At 37.3% G+C, this 20,901-nt stretch overlaps 1 protein-coding gene across 2 annotated transcripts in view; it reads left to right on the top strand.

The window, feature by feature from the left end:
- CACNA2D3 (calcium voltage-gated channel auxiliary subunit alpha2delta 3) overlaps window positions 1–20,901 on the top strand; it is a 419,754-nt gene that overhangs the window by 26,943 nt on the left and 371,910 nt on the right. The window contains exons 2-3 of one of the 2 annotated variants that reach the window (XM_085590607.1): window positions 162–1,361; window positions 1,967–2,048. In XM_085590607.1, the coding sequence (XP_085446733.1) occupies window positions 1,243–1,361; window positions 1,967–2,048 (201 nt within the window). In that variant the 5' untranslated portion in view covers window positions 162–1,242. Of the gene's footprint in view, window positions 1–161; window positions 1,362–1,966; window positions 2,049–2,097; window positions 3,804–20,901 lie in introns of those variants that run through there. The other variant, XM_085590609.1, reaches the window with a different exon arrangement.

Genomic DNA, 20,901 nt, shown 5'->3' with positions numbered 1-20,901 from the left:
ATCCCTCCTGCTCCGTACGCTGCTCCCTCAGTGGAAGAGCTTGTAATCCTATATTTGCTATATCAAGAGGATTCTTCTATGAGCACAAATTAATAATTTATTCATAGGCTGGAGTCAGCCCGCATTGATTTACTTATGCTGCATTTCTTTTCATTCATAAGCCTTTGCTGGTCCCGAGCTCTCGGAGAGCGACTTGCTGCAGTGCTCCGGCGTGGGAGGAAGCAGCAAACGCGCCTTTATGCACAAGGACGTGCTCCCTACGACTCGATTAAATAAAAAATGTGCCAGCCTGACCGACAGCCGGGGCTCGCTCCGGGCAGCCGCCGCCGCCGCTCCCGGGCGATGCTCCGCGGGCAGGGACCGCCGCTCTCCTCCCTGCGGCCGGGATGCTCCGGCCAGCGCCAGCGCTGCGCTCCGGGCGGCCGGCGCCGCTCCGGGCTGTGTGACGGACAGGTGCTCGTCACGCAGCCCTGCCCTGCCTGGAGCGCTCTCCGGTGGGTGTGCGCGGCCCCACGCCCCCGCCCCTGCCAGCCCCGCCGAGCCCTCCCAAGCTCAGCCCCCGGCAATGTGCAGCGCGCTCTTCTCGCCTTCCTGGAAGGGCTCAACTGCACTTTCAGCTCCTCCAGACTTTGCTTTGGCCGTGCCCTCCTCCGGTCCAGCTCCTCCTGTGCCTGCCTGTCTCGGCGCTATCCCGTTAAAAGGCTGCTGCTCCCGCTGCGCTGAACCGATGCTCTGCCTGCCTTGATCTGGGATGAAGGCTGGAGGTTATCGGCGAGGGAAAGGAGAACTCTAGGCAGCTTTCCATTTGCAAAGTGAGCAGTAATTGCGAGAAGACAGCCTTCCCGGCTGGGATCAATAGTCTGCTTTCTTGCTGCTAAGGGCACTTTGGAGCAGCAGTAGGTCACTGAAGTAACTTCGGCACACTGCTGACTGCGGAGTTGTAAAGAACTACATGCAAGTGGCTGCAGTAGTGCTGGAAAACGCTTTGCTGTTACCAGGGACACAATAGTTTTCAAGTCATTAGAGCTTCGATTCTGGTCCCGCTCCTATTACACAGAGAGGGTCATTCTTTGGAAGAATGAGGATGGAGCTGTGAATTATTCTTTTCCAGTGTTCCACTGTCCCCTTCTAGTGGAAGGGGGTAAGAGTGGGGAAAAGAAGCTTTTAGAAGCCAAGCCCCACTGCTGCTGAACTAAGCTTCACTTGATTTTCCCCAAACCTTTCCAGGCACAGAGAGGCACAATGCCAGAGAACCTGAACCTTCTTCGGGCTTTTGGGGGTTTTTTCTTTATCTTCTGGACAGCTTTTAACACAGCCTTAGTGGATGTGGTTGGATCGGAGCAGCAGATCCCCTTGTCAGTGTAAGTGCTTTCATGCTATTCCTCTCAGGACCATGTTCAAGGATGAGAACTTGGCTGCTCAAGTTCTCCTGGTTTTGTATTGCAGATATTTGACTGTTCCAGGGCACCTTTGCTCCTCTGTCAGCTCTGTTTGAAGTGGTTGTCTCCAAGGTGCTTGGCACTATGATTTTATTGTAGGAGCATATGTTGGTGGAGTATGTGGCCACTGAGTTTTAAGTGCTTGCATTTACTGAAATTGATGCTGTTAACACTTTCTCATGTGGGAATTTATCATTCAGAACTGTTTTGCCATTTTATCTACTGTTTTCCTTTCAATGGATATATGTCATGTTGTGCCAAAGCATGTTTCTGTACAAGTTAATTCCTTAAATGTTAATGGTTCAGGTTGGTAATTTCATATCAGAGGCCTTACCTTAGCACAGGGTCTAGTTTGTACTTACAGTTGTACAGCTTCACTGATCTTTTGCTGTGCTTAGGTTCCTTAGTGAGCTCTCTAATGCAAAATTGCTCGGATCCTTCTGACTGCAGCTGAAGCTGTTACAGTCTCTGTTGCTAGCTCTGACATGTGTATTACATTTCTTCCTGTCTCTTTTTTTTCTTCACAGTGTAAAGCTCTGGGCTTCAGCATTTGGTGGAGAGATCAAATCTATTGCAGCCAAATACTCAGGTTCCCAGCTCCTACAGAAGGTAAGGATTTCTTTGGTTGTAATAAGGAAGGTTTTAACAGAGAAAATGGAGGCAGATTTAATTTTTTAAATGAAGAGGAGAGCAGTGCTATGCGTGCTTTTGTCCAAGATCTATTTTTGTATTGCATACTAGTCCCTGATGACTCTTTGCATTGCACTGCACTATCTGTAGAGTCCTTGCTTAACCTGATATTTTTCTGTTGGAATGAGTTTTTTTTTTTTTTCCATTGGAAAGTAAACTCCAACGCTTATTTCTTGTAGCCTAGGCTTCAGCCCAGGTTGCGGGTGTTTAGTCTGGTTGCTGCATTGTGATGATGGTGATGTTTCTGTGCAGAAACAGCTGTTTCTTATGAAAGATATTAACTTCATTCAAGGAGCAGAATTAGTGCATATTGTATTATTTTCACCCTGGGCTCTAAGTACACAATGCACTGTATCAGGAGAAGGCGGCTGCACTGTTGTTTGTCATCTCTGCAGTTTTTACAATGCCATTATTCCCCCAATCATCTCAACCCAGTGCTGAGATGTATTACATCATTATAGATAAGAGGAATGAATGTGGTTATCTTCTTGCTCAGCTGCACAGCTGGGTAATAAGCTGGTGAAGTATAGCAAAAACTTGAGGAATTGGTATAAGTCTACATAATTGGGACAGAGGGTAATGAAAAAGCAGATTTGAGTATTAGGTATATATCAAGGACTTAATTTAAATATGCAATATATAGTAAACTTCTCTGTTGTGGGCAGTTTATTTTTACAACAGTTGCAAACAAAATGAGAGACTAAGAGAGGTATATCTTAGATTGAGACTGCTATTTTGGGGCATTTAACATGTTATTCTCAAAATGTAATATGTAAATGGGAAAACATTGAGACATTCACTGATCAAAACACTCATTTAACCCATATATTAAATTTCTGTTGAATTTTTTGTAGATGTGATTTTTAGTTCTGAGTACACTTATTTTTGTCTAATTGTGAGGGAAATTATTCCTTGAGCTTTCGGTATTTATTTCAAAAGGCTTATATATGTGTGAAATTATATAACAGTACGTGTAGCAGCTGAAATAAGCTTGTGCTATCCTTTAAAATGAAAGCAACTGGATTTAGTAATTACTAAAGACATATGAGTTCTTTAGGAGCTTGCCTTTTCAGATTTGTATACCCAGGACTGTAAAACATGAATTTCACTAAGCTAAAATACCGAACTATTAAGAACAAAAATATTTGCGGTCTCATACTGCTTTCAAGGCCTTTAAATGGCTTCACTTCAATATGTTGGGAAAGCTTTCATTTTATTATGAAAATCTGGACACTCAATATTTATTATACTTTCAGCTCACATTCTTTAAAATCTGTGTAGTCTTACATTGCCACTGTTTTTTATGAACACCTTAAATTCATAAAGCAGATGGAGCTTTCAGTTTTGATTAGTTTGCAATCAAGTATTATTAAAAAGCTTTATTTTTTTTATTAGGCCATAACAAACACGTATCTTTATTTAACTTTGGAGCTCTTCCATGTGCAGCCATTTCTGTGCAAAAAATGGTTTTAGAAGTGAAACCAACCCAGCCTGAGCCCAAGGTTTGCCAGGAGAATGTGGAATGTACCGTGTGTGGCAATCATGGTAAAATCCACCAAGAGTCAGTATGGAATCCTTAATCCTCCTTCTCCTCCTCATAGTAGATGCTGCTGTCATCGTGATGTTTTTTTCCCTCTGAAGTAGCAAGATTGCTTCCTATTGGTTGTTATAATTGTAGGTAATTGGAAGCTATTCATTTTACCTTTTCATCAGCATCCTTTCTGTTTCACTAATCAGTCTGTGCTTCTGGTTTTGAAGGTGGACAGTTTGTTTTTTCAAAGCTATTCTGTTTTTCTTTCTTGCTTATATTTCCTTATTTAATAAAAGAGAAAAGGAAAAAACACAGGTTTGGCAGGTATTTGGAGCATTTTTACTCCTCTGTCACATATATTGGTTTTTTATTTTTTTCTTCCTTCTGGTTGCAGTAGTTTTTATAAGATGTCTGTTGCTTTTTCTTCTATTTAGAATTTCAAAATGTCTCTGTCCATTTAAGCTTGCTGTATCCTGGTGTTGATTGTGGCAAATGAGCCTGGATGCCAGATAACTGTAGCATGTACTTTTTTCTATGGTTATAAAGTATATTTTTCTGTAAGCTTGTCTGAATAGAAACATACCAAACTTCAAGGTCTGCAAGTATTTTCAACATGCAAAGTAAGTGACAGAGGTTGTCACAACAGCTAAGGAGGTGAAAGCACAGGAGGGCTTGAAGTACAAATGCCTTTTTTTCCCACCCCCTTCCTCCCAACTAGCCAGGCATCAAGAATATGTTTGGTATTTACCGTGAGCTCTGGGTGATCAGATCCATGTCATTTTAAAGTCAAGATTCCACTTTTAGAAGCAGTGAGAATTCTGATATTACCAGAGGAGCCCACATTTCCTGATTACAAATTAAGCATCCTTAAACAAGTGAAGATACAAAATGTGTGTATGATTATGGATCTGGACAGTATAGATTCCTCAACTGTCAACTGCTTTGGAGTGCCATTTAGCTTAATACAGGCTTGCTAAATGAAATATTAATGTAAAGGTTACTTGATTCATTTTGTCAGCACACGGAGTGAGTGCTGCTTTCAAAGGGATGCGCTCACAGTCAAGGCGTGATTGACAGTCTCTACTGCCCAAATGTTTTGCACATTGAGTCATTTGGCCCACACTAAAATTTCATTGAGCAAATTAATTCATGTGAGATACTCATTAAAGAATTTTTTTGCCAGTTTACTGTTGTGAATATTGATGGAGTTATTGCAGTTCTTAAGGTCTTGCTGTACTGTGAACATCAGCACTGGTGTCCTCTTGAGTTTGCAAAAGATGTAAAAGAATATTTTGGTTGCTATTTGAAAGTATTTTTTAAAATCCACTACTTCCCATATCTTAATAATGTTTCATTATTTTTTGTCATTATGATAATCTTATGTCATTATGATAATCTTATCCAAGTATTTTGCTATGCCTCTAGAACTACCTGGGATACATGACATTTCCCAAAATTGACTTTAGATTAAATGCAGATGCTTCAAATTGCTTGGAAAATAATAGTTCAGTAAGTAATTTCAGAAATTATAATGAGGTTTTAAGCAAAATTAGCACTTTAAAAAAATGCTCCTTGCTTTCAAAGAAATGGGACACCATTAAGTGTATGAGAAACCATCCAGTAGCAAACAGAACTGTATTATTTGTAATTTGTCTGGTTTCTGGAGGTTTTACAGTTGTCATATAGATTTGGAGAGACTCCTTGATGCTGTAGAGATGTTCATACTCTTCACTTACTTGGCAAATACTACTGGGGCCTAAGAACTAATTTTAATTCTCTCTTAGGTGTTGTTTTTTTTCCTTAGATTGTCAAAAGACATCTGCCTTATTTGAATCCTGACATTTATGATATTTTTCTTTTGTAAACACTCTGTGTTTAGTGGGTCTTATACTGAATGTGAGAGTGTAGCCCACTGGCAAAGCCAGGCTTCAAATATGGGATGAAAAGCAAGGCTTAGGTGCCAGGAAAATATTCACTTCAGCTGCTGCAATTAGAATTTTGGAAAACAGGCTTTGGGGAATGCTGTAGTAATACAGTAAAGCTCTTAAATCAGTGTCTGTGTGAAAGTGCAGCGTGGTCTGTGCTTTCTCAGGTTCCTTTTGATGACACTCTTTTTAAAAAAAAATATTCTGAGCTTTGATAATTCTTCATTTCCTCCTGAATTTTTGTTATTTTTTATTGCGACTGTAGGAATGGTGAAAATACCCTTAATTTCTTGGTCCTCCCACAAGGGTTTGTTCCTGACCAGAAGCCTGTTTAAGGCTCCCTGAGATTTCCCTTATGTAAGTTGTCTGCTGGAGCCCTCAGTGTTATGTAAGCACTGCCTGCCTTGGTCTGAAGCTGGAGTCTGCATCTGCCTGCTCCTTTCAACAAATCCTTCATTGTGTTGGGAATTCTCAAATCATTGCTTCTCAGAGCAGGTTTTTCAGTCAGGAGAGCATTCCTGTTTTTAAAGGTGCAGAATTGCATTTTACCTCCCTGACTAGCATGGGGTGCTGTATCTTGGTAGTTTCTTGCAACTGTGGAAATGTCAGTGCAAAATTAATATAATGGGGTGATTTAGATCAATTAGCATTCAGCTGGTGGATCTGATTCATACAGTGCATCTATCTTTAGTTTAAATTGTATAATAGGGACTTAAATTCTTAGGCAAGTTTAGTGCAATCATCTTGACATTAATTGCCTTTCTTTATTCAGCCTTATGTTAGTTTTGGGTTTTGTAGGCTCTTTCTTTGCTCGAGACACTGCAATACTGCTTGGAAGGAAGGGTCAAGTAGGACTGAGCCCTGCAGGTTAAAGGAGAGGCATGGACTGACTTTTTGGATATCAATTTAAACTTTTGCCAGCTGAGCAATTCTAAACCAGCAAACATAATATCTATTTTTAAAATCAAAAATAAGGAAAAATTATCAATAAAATCTGTAGGCATATGGCTGTGAATCAAGAAATACAAAACACCCATCAAAGGAAATACTACCACCCCCAAAGCCCAAAACCCAAACCAACGGCAACAATGCCTTTCTCCCCACCAACCAAACCTGACACCTACTCCAAAGCCCAAACTCAAAATCTCACCAGACAAGTAAATGTTGTAAAGCTTACCAAAAGCTGTATTCAGAGTTAATTCATTATAATTTGGACTCCTGAAGTCTGGTTTATGCAAAATGTGTCTCTTAGCACTGACTTAAAATCAAACCTTCATAAATAAAAGGAATAGACACCTGAGAATTTTACAACAGTATAATTCTGTTGATTAATGCAAATGATTTTTTGGAACTTGCAGAACCTGAATCTCCATTTCCTTTAATTCCTAGAGATGTTTGGGCTGCATGAAAGACAAGATTATTCTCCATGCCAAACTAGGTACAGAAATTTTCAGTGTGTCTTGAAGTATTTAATGTTATCTGCAGGCATAAAGATGTAAATTCTTCTAGAAATATATTTTAACTTTGTTCAAGAATAAAAAAAAAATCAAACACATTGTTATGCTACTAATGTATTTGATGGGAAAACCTGGTGTGTTCCATGCTAATTTTCAGGTAGTATGTTGATCTGTAGAGGAAAGGATTAGTCTTATCTCACTTTGAATACTTTCTTCTTTTTCTCCATAACAAAAAACCACTTGGCCTTCATTTTTGCAATAAAGTTCTGCCTTTTCTGTGAAGTTAAAACTGCACCTTGAATGATCTCTGTTTTGTATTTTTCTCTCCTGTTTGAATGTTATGGCAGGAGTAATAATTTTTTTGGTGTTGGTAATGGTTTTAAAATGTAGTCAAATCAGCTTGAATATCAAACATCATGTTTTAGATTTCACTTGAACTAAAAGGGATGCTATGCTGAATTCATATTCTGCTTCCTTCAGCACACTCTATTTTGAAGTATGTTCTGTGTCTTTCTGGGTTTTGCAAGCAGAGTGTGATCCTCTTGTATTATTGAAAGTAAAAAAGTTATGTTGTTAGTATGTAAGAGGAATATGGGATGGCTTTAGTAAGTTCATGATAATGCATTACACTTTCAGTAATATATTTTAATATGGACATTATTGAGCAGACAGTCCAACTGGAGACCATCAGATCTTGAAGAGAAGAGAATGATAATTCCCTTGCTTAATGTATTTATGGTTGTTTTTAACATCCTGTATTAGGAAATGCTTATATTTCAAGGTTAGAGGAGCTGCTCTCCATGCAAATTATCTTGACAGTGAAGGTATGTCGAGCACGAGTAAATGCTGTATTGTAGTGGTCATTCACTCTTAAGTAACTGCTGATCAATACTCCACACTTGCAAATGTCATTACTGTTCTGTGGGGGACAGTTTTTTGTTGCTGATAATAAGTCTGAACACATTTTACAACACAAATTCTATATTGATAGGGTAGATTGTCATCTAGTTTCTGTAGAAGCTTCACTGACAGATTTTAATGAAATAGTTAATTTGTAGCTCTGGTGGAGTTCCATTTTACTTTCTTTATATATAATATTTTTGCAAAAATTATGTAGATGTTTTTATGATCCTGTTTAGTATCCGCCAAGTTAATTTGTGTAAAGCTGTAGTACTTAGAGTGTGGGATCAAATACTTGCAAGATTTGTATTTAAAAAGGAAGTCTTGGCAAAAACACTTATTTTAAAACCACAGTTGGAAAGAAGTTGATAAGGGTCTTGGTAGTCTTTCCAGAAGTGATTAATTTCAGAGACACATAATTACTGAAAATATTCTGCTCTCATGTCTCCTAGGACCTTTGAGGTGAAGTTACCCATGTAATAAATGATAACCAGTACAGTGGTTTTAAAGACAATGATATAAGACATGAGGGGATTGTGATTGCTCAAGACACTCCTTCACAAAGAGTGCACAGATTCTACATGCAACTTATTAAAAATAGGGCAATATAAATTTGTTCTCCATATCCATGGTAGATGTACAAGAACCAGTCTTTAACAAATGAAATAATTTTTTGCTGCTATCAACTATTTTTTTTTTTTTTTTTTCTTCTGAGAGAAAACCCTGGAAAAATGTGGAACTCTTGCAGGTTGGTTGCTCAGAACAGGCTCCTGGCCATTATGTAGACTTTGTTGAAGAACTGCCTTATATTAGGTAGATGAGCTGCATCCTTTATTTTGGACTATCATCAATAACAGTAATTGTATTTCTTCTTTGATGTCTGTATCTATGTGCTATTAATCTTTGTGTCTATATCTCCTTAAGGCATAGCTGGGGTATCCTTCACTTTTCAGAGCAGGAACAGGTTATAAACACTGTTGTCAGTGCTCTACAGGGTAGCCAGGCTGAATGAAGACTTGCTGGTTTTCATCTCCCTTTTTAAGCACACAAATGATCTTAATAAAATATCATTTTACTGTAGAGGAATAATATGTCAGCTCTAATAGATTAAAGTTGTTGGAAAAAGATGTGGACTGCTGACATCACGTCTTGTTGGGCTTCAGGTCTGACAACCACGTGAGCAGGTTGAGCTTTACAAGGTGTTCAAATGGGTTCCTGAGTTAAATGTAACTATGAAGTACAAAATGGAACTTCAGTGGGGCTTGTAAGAGTCTGGGATGTCCCAGTGAGAAAGAAGGAAATGATCAAATGTAAACTCCTGCTTGATTCCTCATGCACCTGCCACAGGTCCTAGTGCTTTGTTACCACAATTGATACTTGTTAAAGTTTGTTCTTCACTGTTATTCTTTGGAAGAATTTTCCTGAAGAATTACTTGCACTGAAGTTTTCTTCTTTAGGTAGAGCCTGCTAGGTTGGTTGGATGGAGTCTTCAAAGCATAAAGGTTCTTGTAGTGATTCTTCATCAAAAGAGTTTGACAAGTGATTTCTTCTAACAATACTTTCAAGATTCCTAAAAGAACTGGAAAGAGTTAAACCAATGCATTTCACTGAGATGATAAAAAATTATATAATCTTAGAAGGTGTTTTCTTTGTCAAAGTAGCTGCTCCTACTTGTGTATTTTGATTTTACTTTTCATGACAACTTGTATTCTTTGTTCTTCTCCCTGTCTCTTTCTGAGCCACCTTATCTTTCATTTTAATCTCCTGCATTTAAATGGGCATATTTTCTAGAGAGAAATGTTTTCTTTTGAGTCTGATGCCAAATGTTTTGCATAAATAGTTTTATAGTACAGGAGGCACTTAGAGATAGCTATTTCTATTTATCCTTCTTGATTGAGATCTTGGAGCACCAAAGTTAAGGAATTAAAAGATGAAAGAAAAAGTTGTTCTCATGTCTATTAACAAACCAAACTTATAAAAGGTGGCCTAGTCTACATCATAAGATTGGGGATATAAAGAGAGAAATGTGTGTGTATAATTCCTTCAGAATATCAGGGCTAAATGTGTGGATCCTGTGGATTGTTGTTTAGTAAAGTTTCTCATGTGTTTGACTGACAGTAATTTCCTTGAAGCATTCCTCTTAATTTTTAGGAAAAGGTGGAAGGGCTTCTAATAGTCTCATGGTTTTTTTTTGTGCTCTCAAAACGTGGATTTAACAGGCTTCCCTGAATTTTGTGCAGGTGTTGGATTATATGTCTTGTTGATACCATTCCTCTACAATGTGCAAGCTGAGTAGATTTCTTTTGCCTAGGGTTCTGAATACAGTGATACTGAATTACAAAAGTCTAATTATACTCAAAGAACTAAGACTTTTCTGTTTGACACTAATGACTCCACAAAAATGGTTCTGGAAACCAACACTCATCATCCCCTCTATACAAAGTCTTCCTTTCTTCCACTGTGGAGCTCTGTTTTTCATTATTTCTGGACATATGGACTAATGAATTCTGGAACAGGATTTAGAAGGTCTTTTAATTCTGATTCCTGTTTGAAGAGGGCTCAAATCTAAAATCAGTGCAGATTTCTTGGGTCTTTGAGTTTGACCTTTAAAACCTTAAAGAACAGCAAAACCACAACCTCTTTGGTTTCAATGCTTGTCTCTAGACTGGACAAGAAGTTAGTTGAGCTGGAACTTCCCCTTTTGATTTGACTCCTGAGTGTCACTTCTGCCTCCCTAAGCATCATTGGTTCATCATCTTCATAATCTCCTGGAAGCATGGAAGGGCACAGCACTTTGTCATGACAGGCATAGACAACATCATGGAATTCTTTAGTTGCTTCATCAGGTCTCAACACTTTTTTGACCTATTTTAAAATAGTTCTGAGTAGCTTTTGGACTCTTAAACTGAGCTCTCTGCTGTTTGATATTCAGATGGTTTTTTACCACTCACAATAGGAATATGTAACTGTTCTCATAATTATGAAGTCTCAAGAGTAATTTCCACTTAGCTGATTGCATGAATAGGAGAAGACTTTTTAATTTGTCATGGTAACATAGGAATTTATTTTCTAATCTAGGGCTAAGACAAGCCATTTAGCTCCCAGTTGCTTTATTAGCCATTTTTTTACTATCTTTATCCTCCCCAATATCTCAAGTGAACTTAGTGTTGTACAGAAAGTCTGTCAGCTGGCAGAAGGTTTTATGTCTTATTGTCTGTTTCTACTTTACAGTAGCTGTCAAGGGATTTCTTTGTGCTTTTATACACAAACAAGGATTTTACTTGTTTTCAAAAAGTGGGATTCAAAATTATACAGTCATAATATCTGTAGCCTGTTAGGTAACAGCACAGTGAAAATGCTGTTTGGAATACATTATGAAAACTCTGGTCAGGGCCCCAGCATGCAATGTTCCTATTATTCCTCCAGGTCCCATTTTAATACTTGGCTATTCATTATACTTTGAAGATTTTGTGTCAAGCTATCTAAAATTGCTAACTTTCAAAAGAAACACACACAAAAAAATCTACATATTATGGGTATTAAAATTTAATGTGTTGGGAACACATCATTGGTCACAAAATTAGATAATTATCTACTAAAGTAACAAAGCTTCAGAGATAAAAAGCAGGAAAGTTCAAACTTTGGCTTTACCTTGAAGCTAAATGTCTATCATCTTCTGACAGCTGCATGAAATGTATGAGTACTGAGCTGTTTGGCCATGATGCTATCGTATTACATTAATAGCAATTTTCACTGATAATGAAAACTGGTAGGAGGCTAAGAGCAAAGCTTTAGATTATGACTTGCAGCCATTGACTATCTGCATCCAGCAGATTTATTACCCCCTATGCACATTGTGCCTTTTATAATGTTTTCTGCCATTTCTTCATCAAAGTACAACAAGAAAGATATAATAGATGGCATGAAAGAGAAAAAATCTGGCTACTCCAAATTTCAGACATACACTTGTTACAAACTGCAATGCAGTTTTACAGTAAAAGTAGGGATAAATTCTAGCATCCCTCATGAAACCTTTGTGAAAAAGAGAAGTGTGAATGAAAGAAAACTGGAGAATTTCTGTTAATTCGAATTTTCAGTGTATAGATATATCTGGCTTTTATCCTGGGCCTGTGATAACCTTTTCTTGATGGTCTACTTCAGTCCTGTAATCTTGGTGGCCAAAACTCAGTGCAGTCCTTATGCACAATGCTAATTTAACCTGTAATGTCACAGACAAATCTGGTGCATGTAGTGGTGGTAGGATTTCATGGAGAGTGCCAGAAACCTTGAATTGAGAATTAAAACAAGATGTGTAACTCCCCTTTCTACCCAACTGGATGCATATTTTCCTATTTTTCTCTGTAAAATGGGCCTATTAATACTTCATTTTTCCTCATATTTTAAAACTTTGAGATTAGAATTAGGGGCATCACTTTATTATGGAGAGAATTGGCTGGTGAAGAACAACCTTAGCATATGGATATGGAAACAGAGGGAAGTGGAATGGAATGGATGAGCTCTGAGAGCTACAAGGCACTAATTTTAACACACTATTTAAATATAACTGTTTGCACTACTGAAAAAATAAATGGTTTCCTATACCAGTCCTGAATAACTACAAAATTGATAAAAACACTCTTTTTCCTGTTGTTGATATTTGGAATCTGTAGCTGGCAATAAATCTTCATATGGCAATGCACTGGTGGTGAGATTGAACCTTTTTTGTCAGGGGATGAAATCCCTCCTGTGCTTTGAATACAAGGTGATATGCTCTGCTGATATCAGAAAGTAATTTGCAAATTTGCAAAGCTTTTCTTCTCTCCCTTATAATTTTTTCCATGCTGATATTTCTTTCTCATTATCCATTTTCCACGTAACTACAGTTCTGCACTACTTTTTCCTATCTATATCCTGCTGACCTTTTCTGACCTATTCTGGTTTTCTTCCAAGTAAGAATCAACAAGACTCTCATTAGAGTCAAATTTGCAATTGTTAAATGCAGCTAAATTGGGAATCGAGCAATTTTATTTATCATTTTATGAGTGTCTGATTATTTCTGTCTACATTTCAATTACCACAGAAATTTATTTTCATGCATTCTTTGCCACCCCGTCCTTTTCGTTACTCCTACTTGTTTATAGCCATTGCTTTTTTCCTTTGGAAATATTTGCCATTAATGTAATTTTTCTAAAAGTTCCTTTAGTGGTTGTAATCATCATGCTCATGCTGCAGTAAGGGTCTTTTCACCTGAGAAAATGATGCAGAAATAAAATGAGTTATAGCTTAGTAATAATTTCATACCTAAGAATGAGGGAAGGTTTTGGAAATACAGCTGTTTTTCTTAAAATCTTTTCATTAAATTATGATGCATGAACCCTTAAAAGGAAGAATAAATAGATTAGGATCTATTGGTGCACTTTGTACATTTTGAATGTCCTTGGAAAAAGAAGGTGGTTATTTCCTCAGTAACAGCCAATATACTTGGTTGTGCCTTGGATGCCACGTGCAGGAAATGGAGTGGGGAGGGATAGAATTCTCTCCAAAACCAAAGGGAAATTCTGTCATGGAGGGGGAGGCAAGGATGGCAGAAAGGAGCAGCATCAGGAAGCTGCTGCAGCTCAAAAACCAGCCAAAGGTGAGAACAGGGACAAATAAAGGCAGCAAATGAAGAGGAATGGAACACATTGGGAGCAAAGCAGTGGAATGAAGAATGTTGTTTTTTTCTCTACATTTTAAGACCATTGGAGAAATAAATACATTTGCATTAAGTGCAGACAATATCCATATTCTGGTGATTATTTTTGACAAATATATTAAATAAATAACATAATAAAAATATGTAAATCACAGAAAGCCAAGCTTACATTTTTGAGTGCACAAGTGCCACGTCATTTAAAACTTTAGCCAAGAACTAAAAAGAAGAAGAAATTATATGCTAAGAAATGTAAATTTAAATTCAGGAAAGGCATCTGAGGTTAAACTGGATTTAGTAATGAGGTAATTCTGACTTTTGTATTTTGCTTCTCAGGTGCATGAAATTGGAATGCTCAAACATTTAAAAAAATTTGCAGTTTGCCTTGCCAAAATCCTTTATTCTGCAAAACCCCAGTGTAATAGGAATATAATTCAGCTACCTTCATAAATTAGCACTGCTCCTGTCCAGACCACCTTAAGCACGTTATTAATGTAGATATATATTTGTTCAGTAGAACTTCCTCAACATTGCAAGATGTCTAGGGAATTTTGCCTGAAAAAAGGATGGCAGAACAGCATTATATGAGGGACTGGGACCTATACTTATGTGTTAGAATAATTCAAACATTACTGTATAGTATTATTCATGTAGACCATATTTATCTGATTGCATGCTGCTTATTTATCTTGGTTTATAAATATATAGGAGTTGAATTACTGAAAGCTTTAATTATTCTGTACATAATTTGTCAGACAAAATTAGCTGCTAACTCAGCTCTTCTGAAGAATCTTTGGTAAAATGCACAACCTAAATAATAATGACATGAAAAGTACAGAATTTGTATTCTTCACACAAATCCTCTCTGCCTGTTGGGTACCTTCCTCTCCAGAGTCTAGTAAAAGCCTAGTTTTTTCTCACGTGGCTGAAAGGACAAGAAATCCAGGCAGAATATACTGTGGCTTGTGTTGCTTGAGCTTCACTAACAACAAAATTTTCAACATTATTTGACCTGTAGGTTGGCAGAGATGATTCTTTCCCGTCTTGGCTGAAATGTTGATATGTTCATTGTCTAGTGCAGCCGTTAAGCTGAATTAAATTACACTCCTGCTTTCAAAGCCTTCAAAAAACCTCCTGTTCTGGTTTGCCCCTGACTTTGGTGATTAACCTTATGCAATTCAGTTCTGAAACATCTTTTTCCATGTGTATAAAGATGTGGAAAGTCCTGCTTTCTCTCTGCAGTTTTAAAAAATTTTGATGGCAACTTCTGTGCAAAATTTGCATCTGTGGGGTGTGTTTTAATAGGTGTGGTACTCTTTGTTTTGTGAGTTGGGTGTTTTTTTTTAATAAAATGGGGTCAAATATCACAAGTAGGTATGGCTGAATTATGGATCTAGTTGACTGAACAGGTCAATTATCTATAACTTTACATATATGGTAGTGCTATTAAAAAATAACAATCTATATGTCATTTATAGCATCTGTTTCCAAAGGCTTAGAAGCGTGAATGAAAACAAGGTGTATGCAGGATTAATGTTATTTCAGTCTCATTTGGAAGTAAACTAATTACCATAACGTTTGGATGCACAACAGTTCAGGGTCGATTGAGGCCAGTGCAGATGGGAGTCACTTCCCTTGCTGATGTGAGTGGCACCTCTGCAGCAGCCTGAAGTGAGCTCATTCTGGGGTAGCTTTCCATGAAAAGTTCTTGCCTAAAGTGTTGTGTGCCTCAGTTATTGTCAAAGAATAGCAGATTCTCTGTTGAGGGTCTAGGGCTAAAATCATGACTGGTGATGAGAAGTGATGTAAAGAAGAAAAGTGAAGAATTGTTGTTGACTAGCAGGTAATTAAGCCAGAAAAATTTCCCACATATATCTAGGGTATATGAGAAAGTCTGCATCTACTGTGACTGTATGCTGCCTTGCAAGCCTCTAAACCATTTCTTGGAATGCTGAATTTTGTAAAAATTGTAAAAGGATTGGACCTGCAATCAGGTAGTTTTCTTTTATATTCACAATAGTCATAAACAATAATGAAATTGTTATCAGTAATGAAACCTTGGAAGACAGGGAGAATGTTTGAGGGGGCAGTGCTCTTCAGACTAGAAAAACGTTATGGTTTAAATATGAAGAGTAATTATAAATCTTCTTGATGGTTTCACATTAAGTCGAGCTGTAATTTATTTCACTGCAATTGTGTGTGTACTTTGCTGATTTCTACTTTTTCTCCTTGGTGGGTAGGAGGTTAGAATTTAAAGATGGCTTTTGTTTTCCTGTTTAATTGCCTAAAAGGAAAAGTGACTGGAATAGAATCCCATTTCTTGTAGAGGAACAATAAAATGAGATTCTCTCACCTACTGATTTTAAAATATGCACTTCTTAATTCTTCTGTTCATTGCCTCCCACGGGAACTGGCAATCCTTCTGTGACACCAACTCTTCTGTCCTTGTGTCACGTATAAGGAATTGCTTTTTTCCCTTTTTAATGAGTGGCTTGATATACAACATGTCTTTTGCCTTAAGCATTTATTTCCATTCTTCTTTCTAATACATTTAATTTCCTTCTCCCCACAATTGTCTATCTTTGCTTCAGACTTCTGATATGATTTGATAATTGTCTTTTTCATAATACAGTTTATTTAATTCTGTTTTCAGATTTACTCCTGTATGTTAACTTAACATTTTTAATATATATATACACATATAGTAAAGCTGTTAGTACCTTCTCAGCTCTTGGAAACACCCCAATACCTATCTCTGAAGGAATGTCAAAGCTAACCTTGATGTACATAAAATCCCTCTGGGGGTGGTGACTCTACCACTTCCCTGGGTATCCTGTGCCAGTGCTTGACCTTTTTTTTAGAGATAAAATTTTTCTGAATATCCAATCTAAACCTCCCCTGGTGCAACTCGAGGCTGTTTCCTTTTGTCCTATCACTTGTTAACATGGACCTCTCTCTCTACCAGTGTCATTCAGCCTCAAATGCCCCTTGGTTTTTACTGCATTTAGTCTAGAACTTCTCCTTGGTTGTGGAATGTGATTTTGTCTGGAAAGTGTAAATTATTCTCTGCTTGTTCATTGTGCATGAAACAGCTCAAGGTCATGCTTTGCTATAGTTGCAGAAAAGAGCTGATTTACTTGGTTGATTCTTAATGGCAGCCACCTTCATTTAAAGAGAGAGACACTGTTTATAGGATTTTACAACTGCAGGCTAAATACTGTGCTAGAAAGGGGCATCAAATAACATTTGTATAGTTTTATACCTCTTTTTTGACTGCATGTTCAAAATTCTATTTTTAGGACTATTTATCTGTTCCATGTTAACTTTTTTCTCATTGCTGTTGATAGATTTTACAAGATATGTTTTATATATATGTATATAACCATATGCCGTCCTTAAAAAAAACTCCCCAAAATTTTGGAAAAATTTGCATTACATTTGACTATATTATGTAGCTGTGTGTAGCATTATGAAGTTTGGTAAAAAAAAGATACAAAGTCACTTGAGTATGCCTTATTGTCTGAGATGGTGAAATTTATCACTAATGAGTTACATACTGCATTACCTATTTGTTTACTGTATCTAAATAGTCCTTAAAAATCATATAGTAGAATTGTGGTATGATTCTAAGCCTTGATAAGGTTGACAGGGTTAACTTTATTTTTTATAACATGGTTATCCAGGAGAACAAGAAAAAGGCTGATAAGGAAAGCACCCACCTGTACAGATTTTCCACCTGCCATGTATTCATTATACATTCAAGGATTACTCTACCTGTGCAGAGATAAAAACACCCAAGCACTGCAGCAAGATGTTGTATTGCAGGTGCTGTTTGTCCAGGCATAAAAAAACCCTTCCTTAAAACTCTGGTTTTCTGAGATGTGGAGAAAATGTGAACAGAGATTTACTTTGTCATGCTACGTAAGTATTAACAGTTGTTTATTCTGAATTAGGTAAAGGAGGAAGACAGTAGGTGAAGTTGGGCACCATTGTTCATTGTCCTAAACAAACCAGGTCTCTTATCTGATGTTCTAAGAGCAGGATTTAATTGGTTTTTCTGTGATTCTTTTTTTTTTTTTTTGGTAAGATACTGTCTGGATTTTCTTGACCTTTCAAAGATATTCTTTCCATATAAAAGAATACATCCTTTGCAACTTCCTTGCCATAAAGTTGTTGCATACTTGTAAATGAAAAATAGAAAGAATGAGAGTTAAAAATGAACTACTCCCCCAAGGACATCTGCTTTTCCCAGAGCATGCTGTGAATGAGTTCTTAGCTTTACCTAGTTATTTTTGCCATGTTTCTTTTGTTTGAGGTTGATTTTTGGTTTTACCCAAAGTTTTATAAGGACAAAGTAACAATTTGCTACTTAAACCATGTACACCCAGTCCTATGTAGCAGTGGTATTTTAGTAGTACTTGGCTACTGTTTAGGCAACTGCCTAGCCCAGAGCTGCTATGTCAGGTGTGCAGAAGAAAGGAGCACTAAAAAATCAAAATTCTGAAATCAGTCACTGGTATATTTCAGGGTAGGATGGGGTATAGGTATAAAAATCTCTCACTTCGGTGAGGTTAAACAAATTCAAAGTAAACCAGAAAATCGTTGAGGAAGCTTGACTTGTGGAATAATTTTATTACTAAGGTTGGGTGTGTAGCTGACATCAGAGGAAAAACAGTGGAAAAGAGCAAGAAATGAAGTTTGTAGGTTGGCCTGGGAGCCAGGTGTAGGGACAGGTGTGTCATGGTGACCATGTCTTTCCCCAGAACTGCTGAGATGCCTTCTGAGGAGTCTTTGCCACAAATGCTCTTGAAACAGAATATAGAGCAACTGCTCAAAGGGGAGTAATTATTGATTAATAAGTAATAATCAAGTAATTATTGATTAACTTTAATAAAATTAAAGTTTTAATCAAAGGGGGAATTTTAATGATATGTCCCACATTTTTTGCTGCCTGTTGTGTGTCGGACGTGAAGACAGATTTGTTTCTGAAGATCAGTGTTGCTTGGCTACTTATTTCCTCAGCTTTTCCATTCTGGAACTGGGAATGGCAGCACAGTAAGATGACAGTAGGTGTTTATCCCTTTGTCTAGGCATAGTTCTGTCTTTTTTTTTTTTCCTCTCACCAAAGGTAAACGTGCTCCTCGTGTAAGCAATTGGCTTTTAGTTAGTTGGCTGATACTGAAAGATAAACTGCAAAAATGCCAGAGGGTGTTAAGTCACACTGGGACTCTTAGTTGTACTGGCTAGTGGCCCAGCAAGGAATCTTTGGGTACAGCTCTCACCCAGACCACACTTCATCTGTGAGCAAATCCTTACCTGGACTTCATTAATTTTAACCCTTCCTACCTGGAATCAAATTAAAGATAAACCTCTCCCTCCCCCATCCCACTTCATCCCTGCTTCTCTGTGGGTGAGCTGTCTGAAAAGTTCCTGTATTCAGATTCCACTCATGTGAGTGAGGCTCTGCTGAGCCTTTCTCATCTGGTTGGAATAATAAGCAATAGATAATTATTAACTGGCAAATTAGAACAATTGCAATCAGGCAAAATATCGCTTTGTGCACACTGATCAATATTTCATTTTCTACCATTTTATTAATCTGTTTGGATGGCTGAGGATAACTTGCCCTTCTCCTCCAAATAAAAGGATGCAAATTTTCAGACAAGTGATTCCACCCTTCAGAAGGTTCTCTTTAACCAGTGCCATGTGCAAGCCAGAATTTTTAGGTGATCTACCTCAATTTTTAAGAGAAACTCTTCAGCATTCCTGCAGTTGCCTAAATATTTTTATCATATGCTTTTAAAAGAAATATTTATTTTCCTGTTTCACACAATAAACTTGGTCAACACAGAAAAAACCAACCAAATCTCATTAAGCACCCTTATCTTTCTGGGATTTATTATCATTAGGAATAATTAAAACACCTTGAGGATATTCAGTTAAGCTTTGACTCTTTGTATGCTTCTGTCCTCGGGCGTGCTGAGCCTAATGTGGGCATTTTTGAGTTCCATCTTAATTCACATGTTATGAGTACTTTATTTCATCAAGTTAGGAGAAGCATTTTAATCTCCTGATGCTGCCATGAGGCAAGGTGTTTCTTGGAAATGTTACCTGTTACACTGTTATAGATGACAAAAAAAAAAAAAAAGGCTTGTGGGATCCATAATCAGATTTTATTAGCTTGACCTATTTAGTAGTTTTTCTTCCTTTTTGTGACAATTTCTGTAATAGGGATCAGGAGATGTGTCAGTTTATCACTGTGAAAATGGCAAAGCAATTACACACACCTTTAAGACATTGTATTTTGTAGTTTTAGGTTTAATGCAAGACTTTCTTCTGAGCTTAAAACATGGGAAGGAATTTCAGAAGTGTTTTGGTAATAGTCTGGGGTTTTTCTGTGGAACTTTTTTCTTGCGTTTACTGTTTTTTGTCACAGGATGGCAGCATGAGTAAGACCCTAAGAAGGTATAGCAGGAAGTCCTTTTTGATGTATTTTAAAGATTTCTACAGGGTTAGATTTGTTGCCCTTCAAAGGGAGACATCTGCTATAATTTTGCATCCTAAAGGCCGATTAACTAAGTTTGCAATGCTAGTGCATCATCTTATGATCTGGAGAGCAAACTATGAAGGGATGAAGTGGATAAGCTTCTCATTTGAAAGATAAAATTTCCATTCAGGTCAGGCTATTGAATAGAATTGACTTTTATACATTGGCCTTTTATTTTCCAGATTAGAATCCAGGGTTCATCTTAGCATGCTTCTATATGACTTGGAATTTTTTTCCCTTTTGTTACTGGACTAACAACTTTTGGCTTGTCAGAGTATTTTGGAGAACATATACTTGAGGCTGAACCAAATGCTTGGATCCCTAAACCCTGATGCATCTTAACTATTAGAACTTTGTAGGCCAAACCCATTTTTGAAATGAATTATTTGATAATTGGTTTAACCAGGTCCTGGGGAAGATCTCTTGCAAAGTGACTGGTCTTGCATGACAGCTACTACTGCTAGACATGCCCCTGTCAAGTGCAGTGATTGTTTCTCAAATATCTCATCTGGAAAAGCACATGTTTGTCAGAATAAGTGGTTCTTGAACATGTACATGTGTTCTGATTTGTATAAAATTATAGATTGCTTTTTCTTGCCATCCACTGCCTTTATCCTCAAAACTATTGCTTAAAAGATAGAATTTGGGTTTTCTCCTTTTTTATTCTATTTGTGCCCTAATCCTTTTACATTTTATTTCTATTACTCAAATCTAAACTCT

This window comes from Lonchura striata, chromosome 12 (assembly GCF_050655825.1).
Source record: "Lonchura striata isolate lonStrDom1 chromosome 12, ASM5065582v1, whole genome shotgun sequence".
Classification (NCBI taxonomy): Eukaryota; Metazoa; Chordata; class Aves; order Passeriformes; family Estrildidae; genus Lonchura; species Lonchura striata.
The sequence above is the reverse complement of the archived record's forward strand: the minus strand, read 5'-3'. Positions and strand labels throughout refer to the sequence as shown.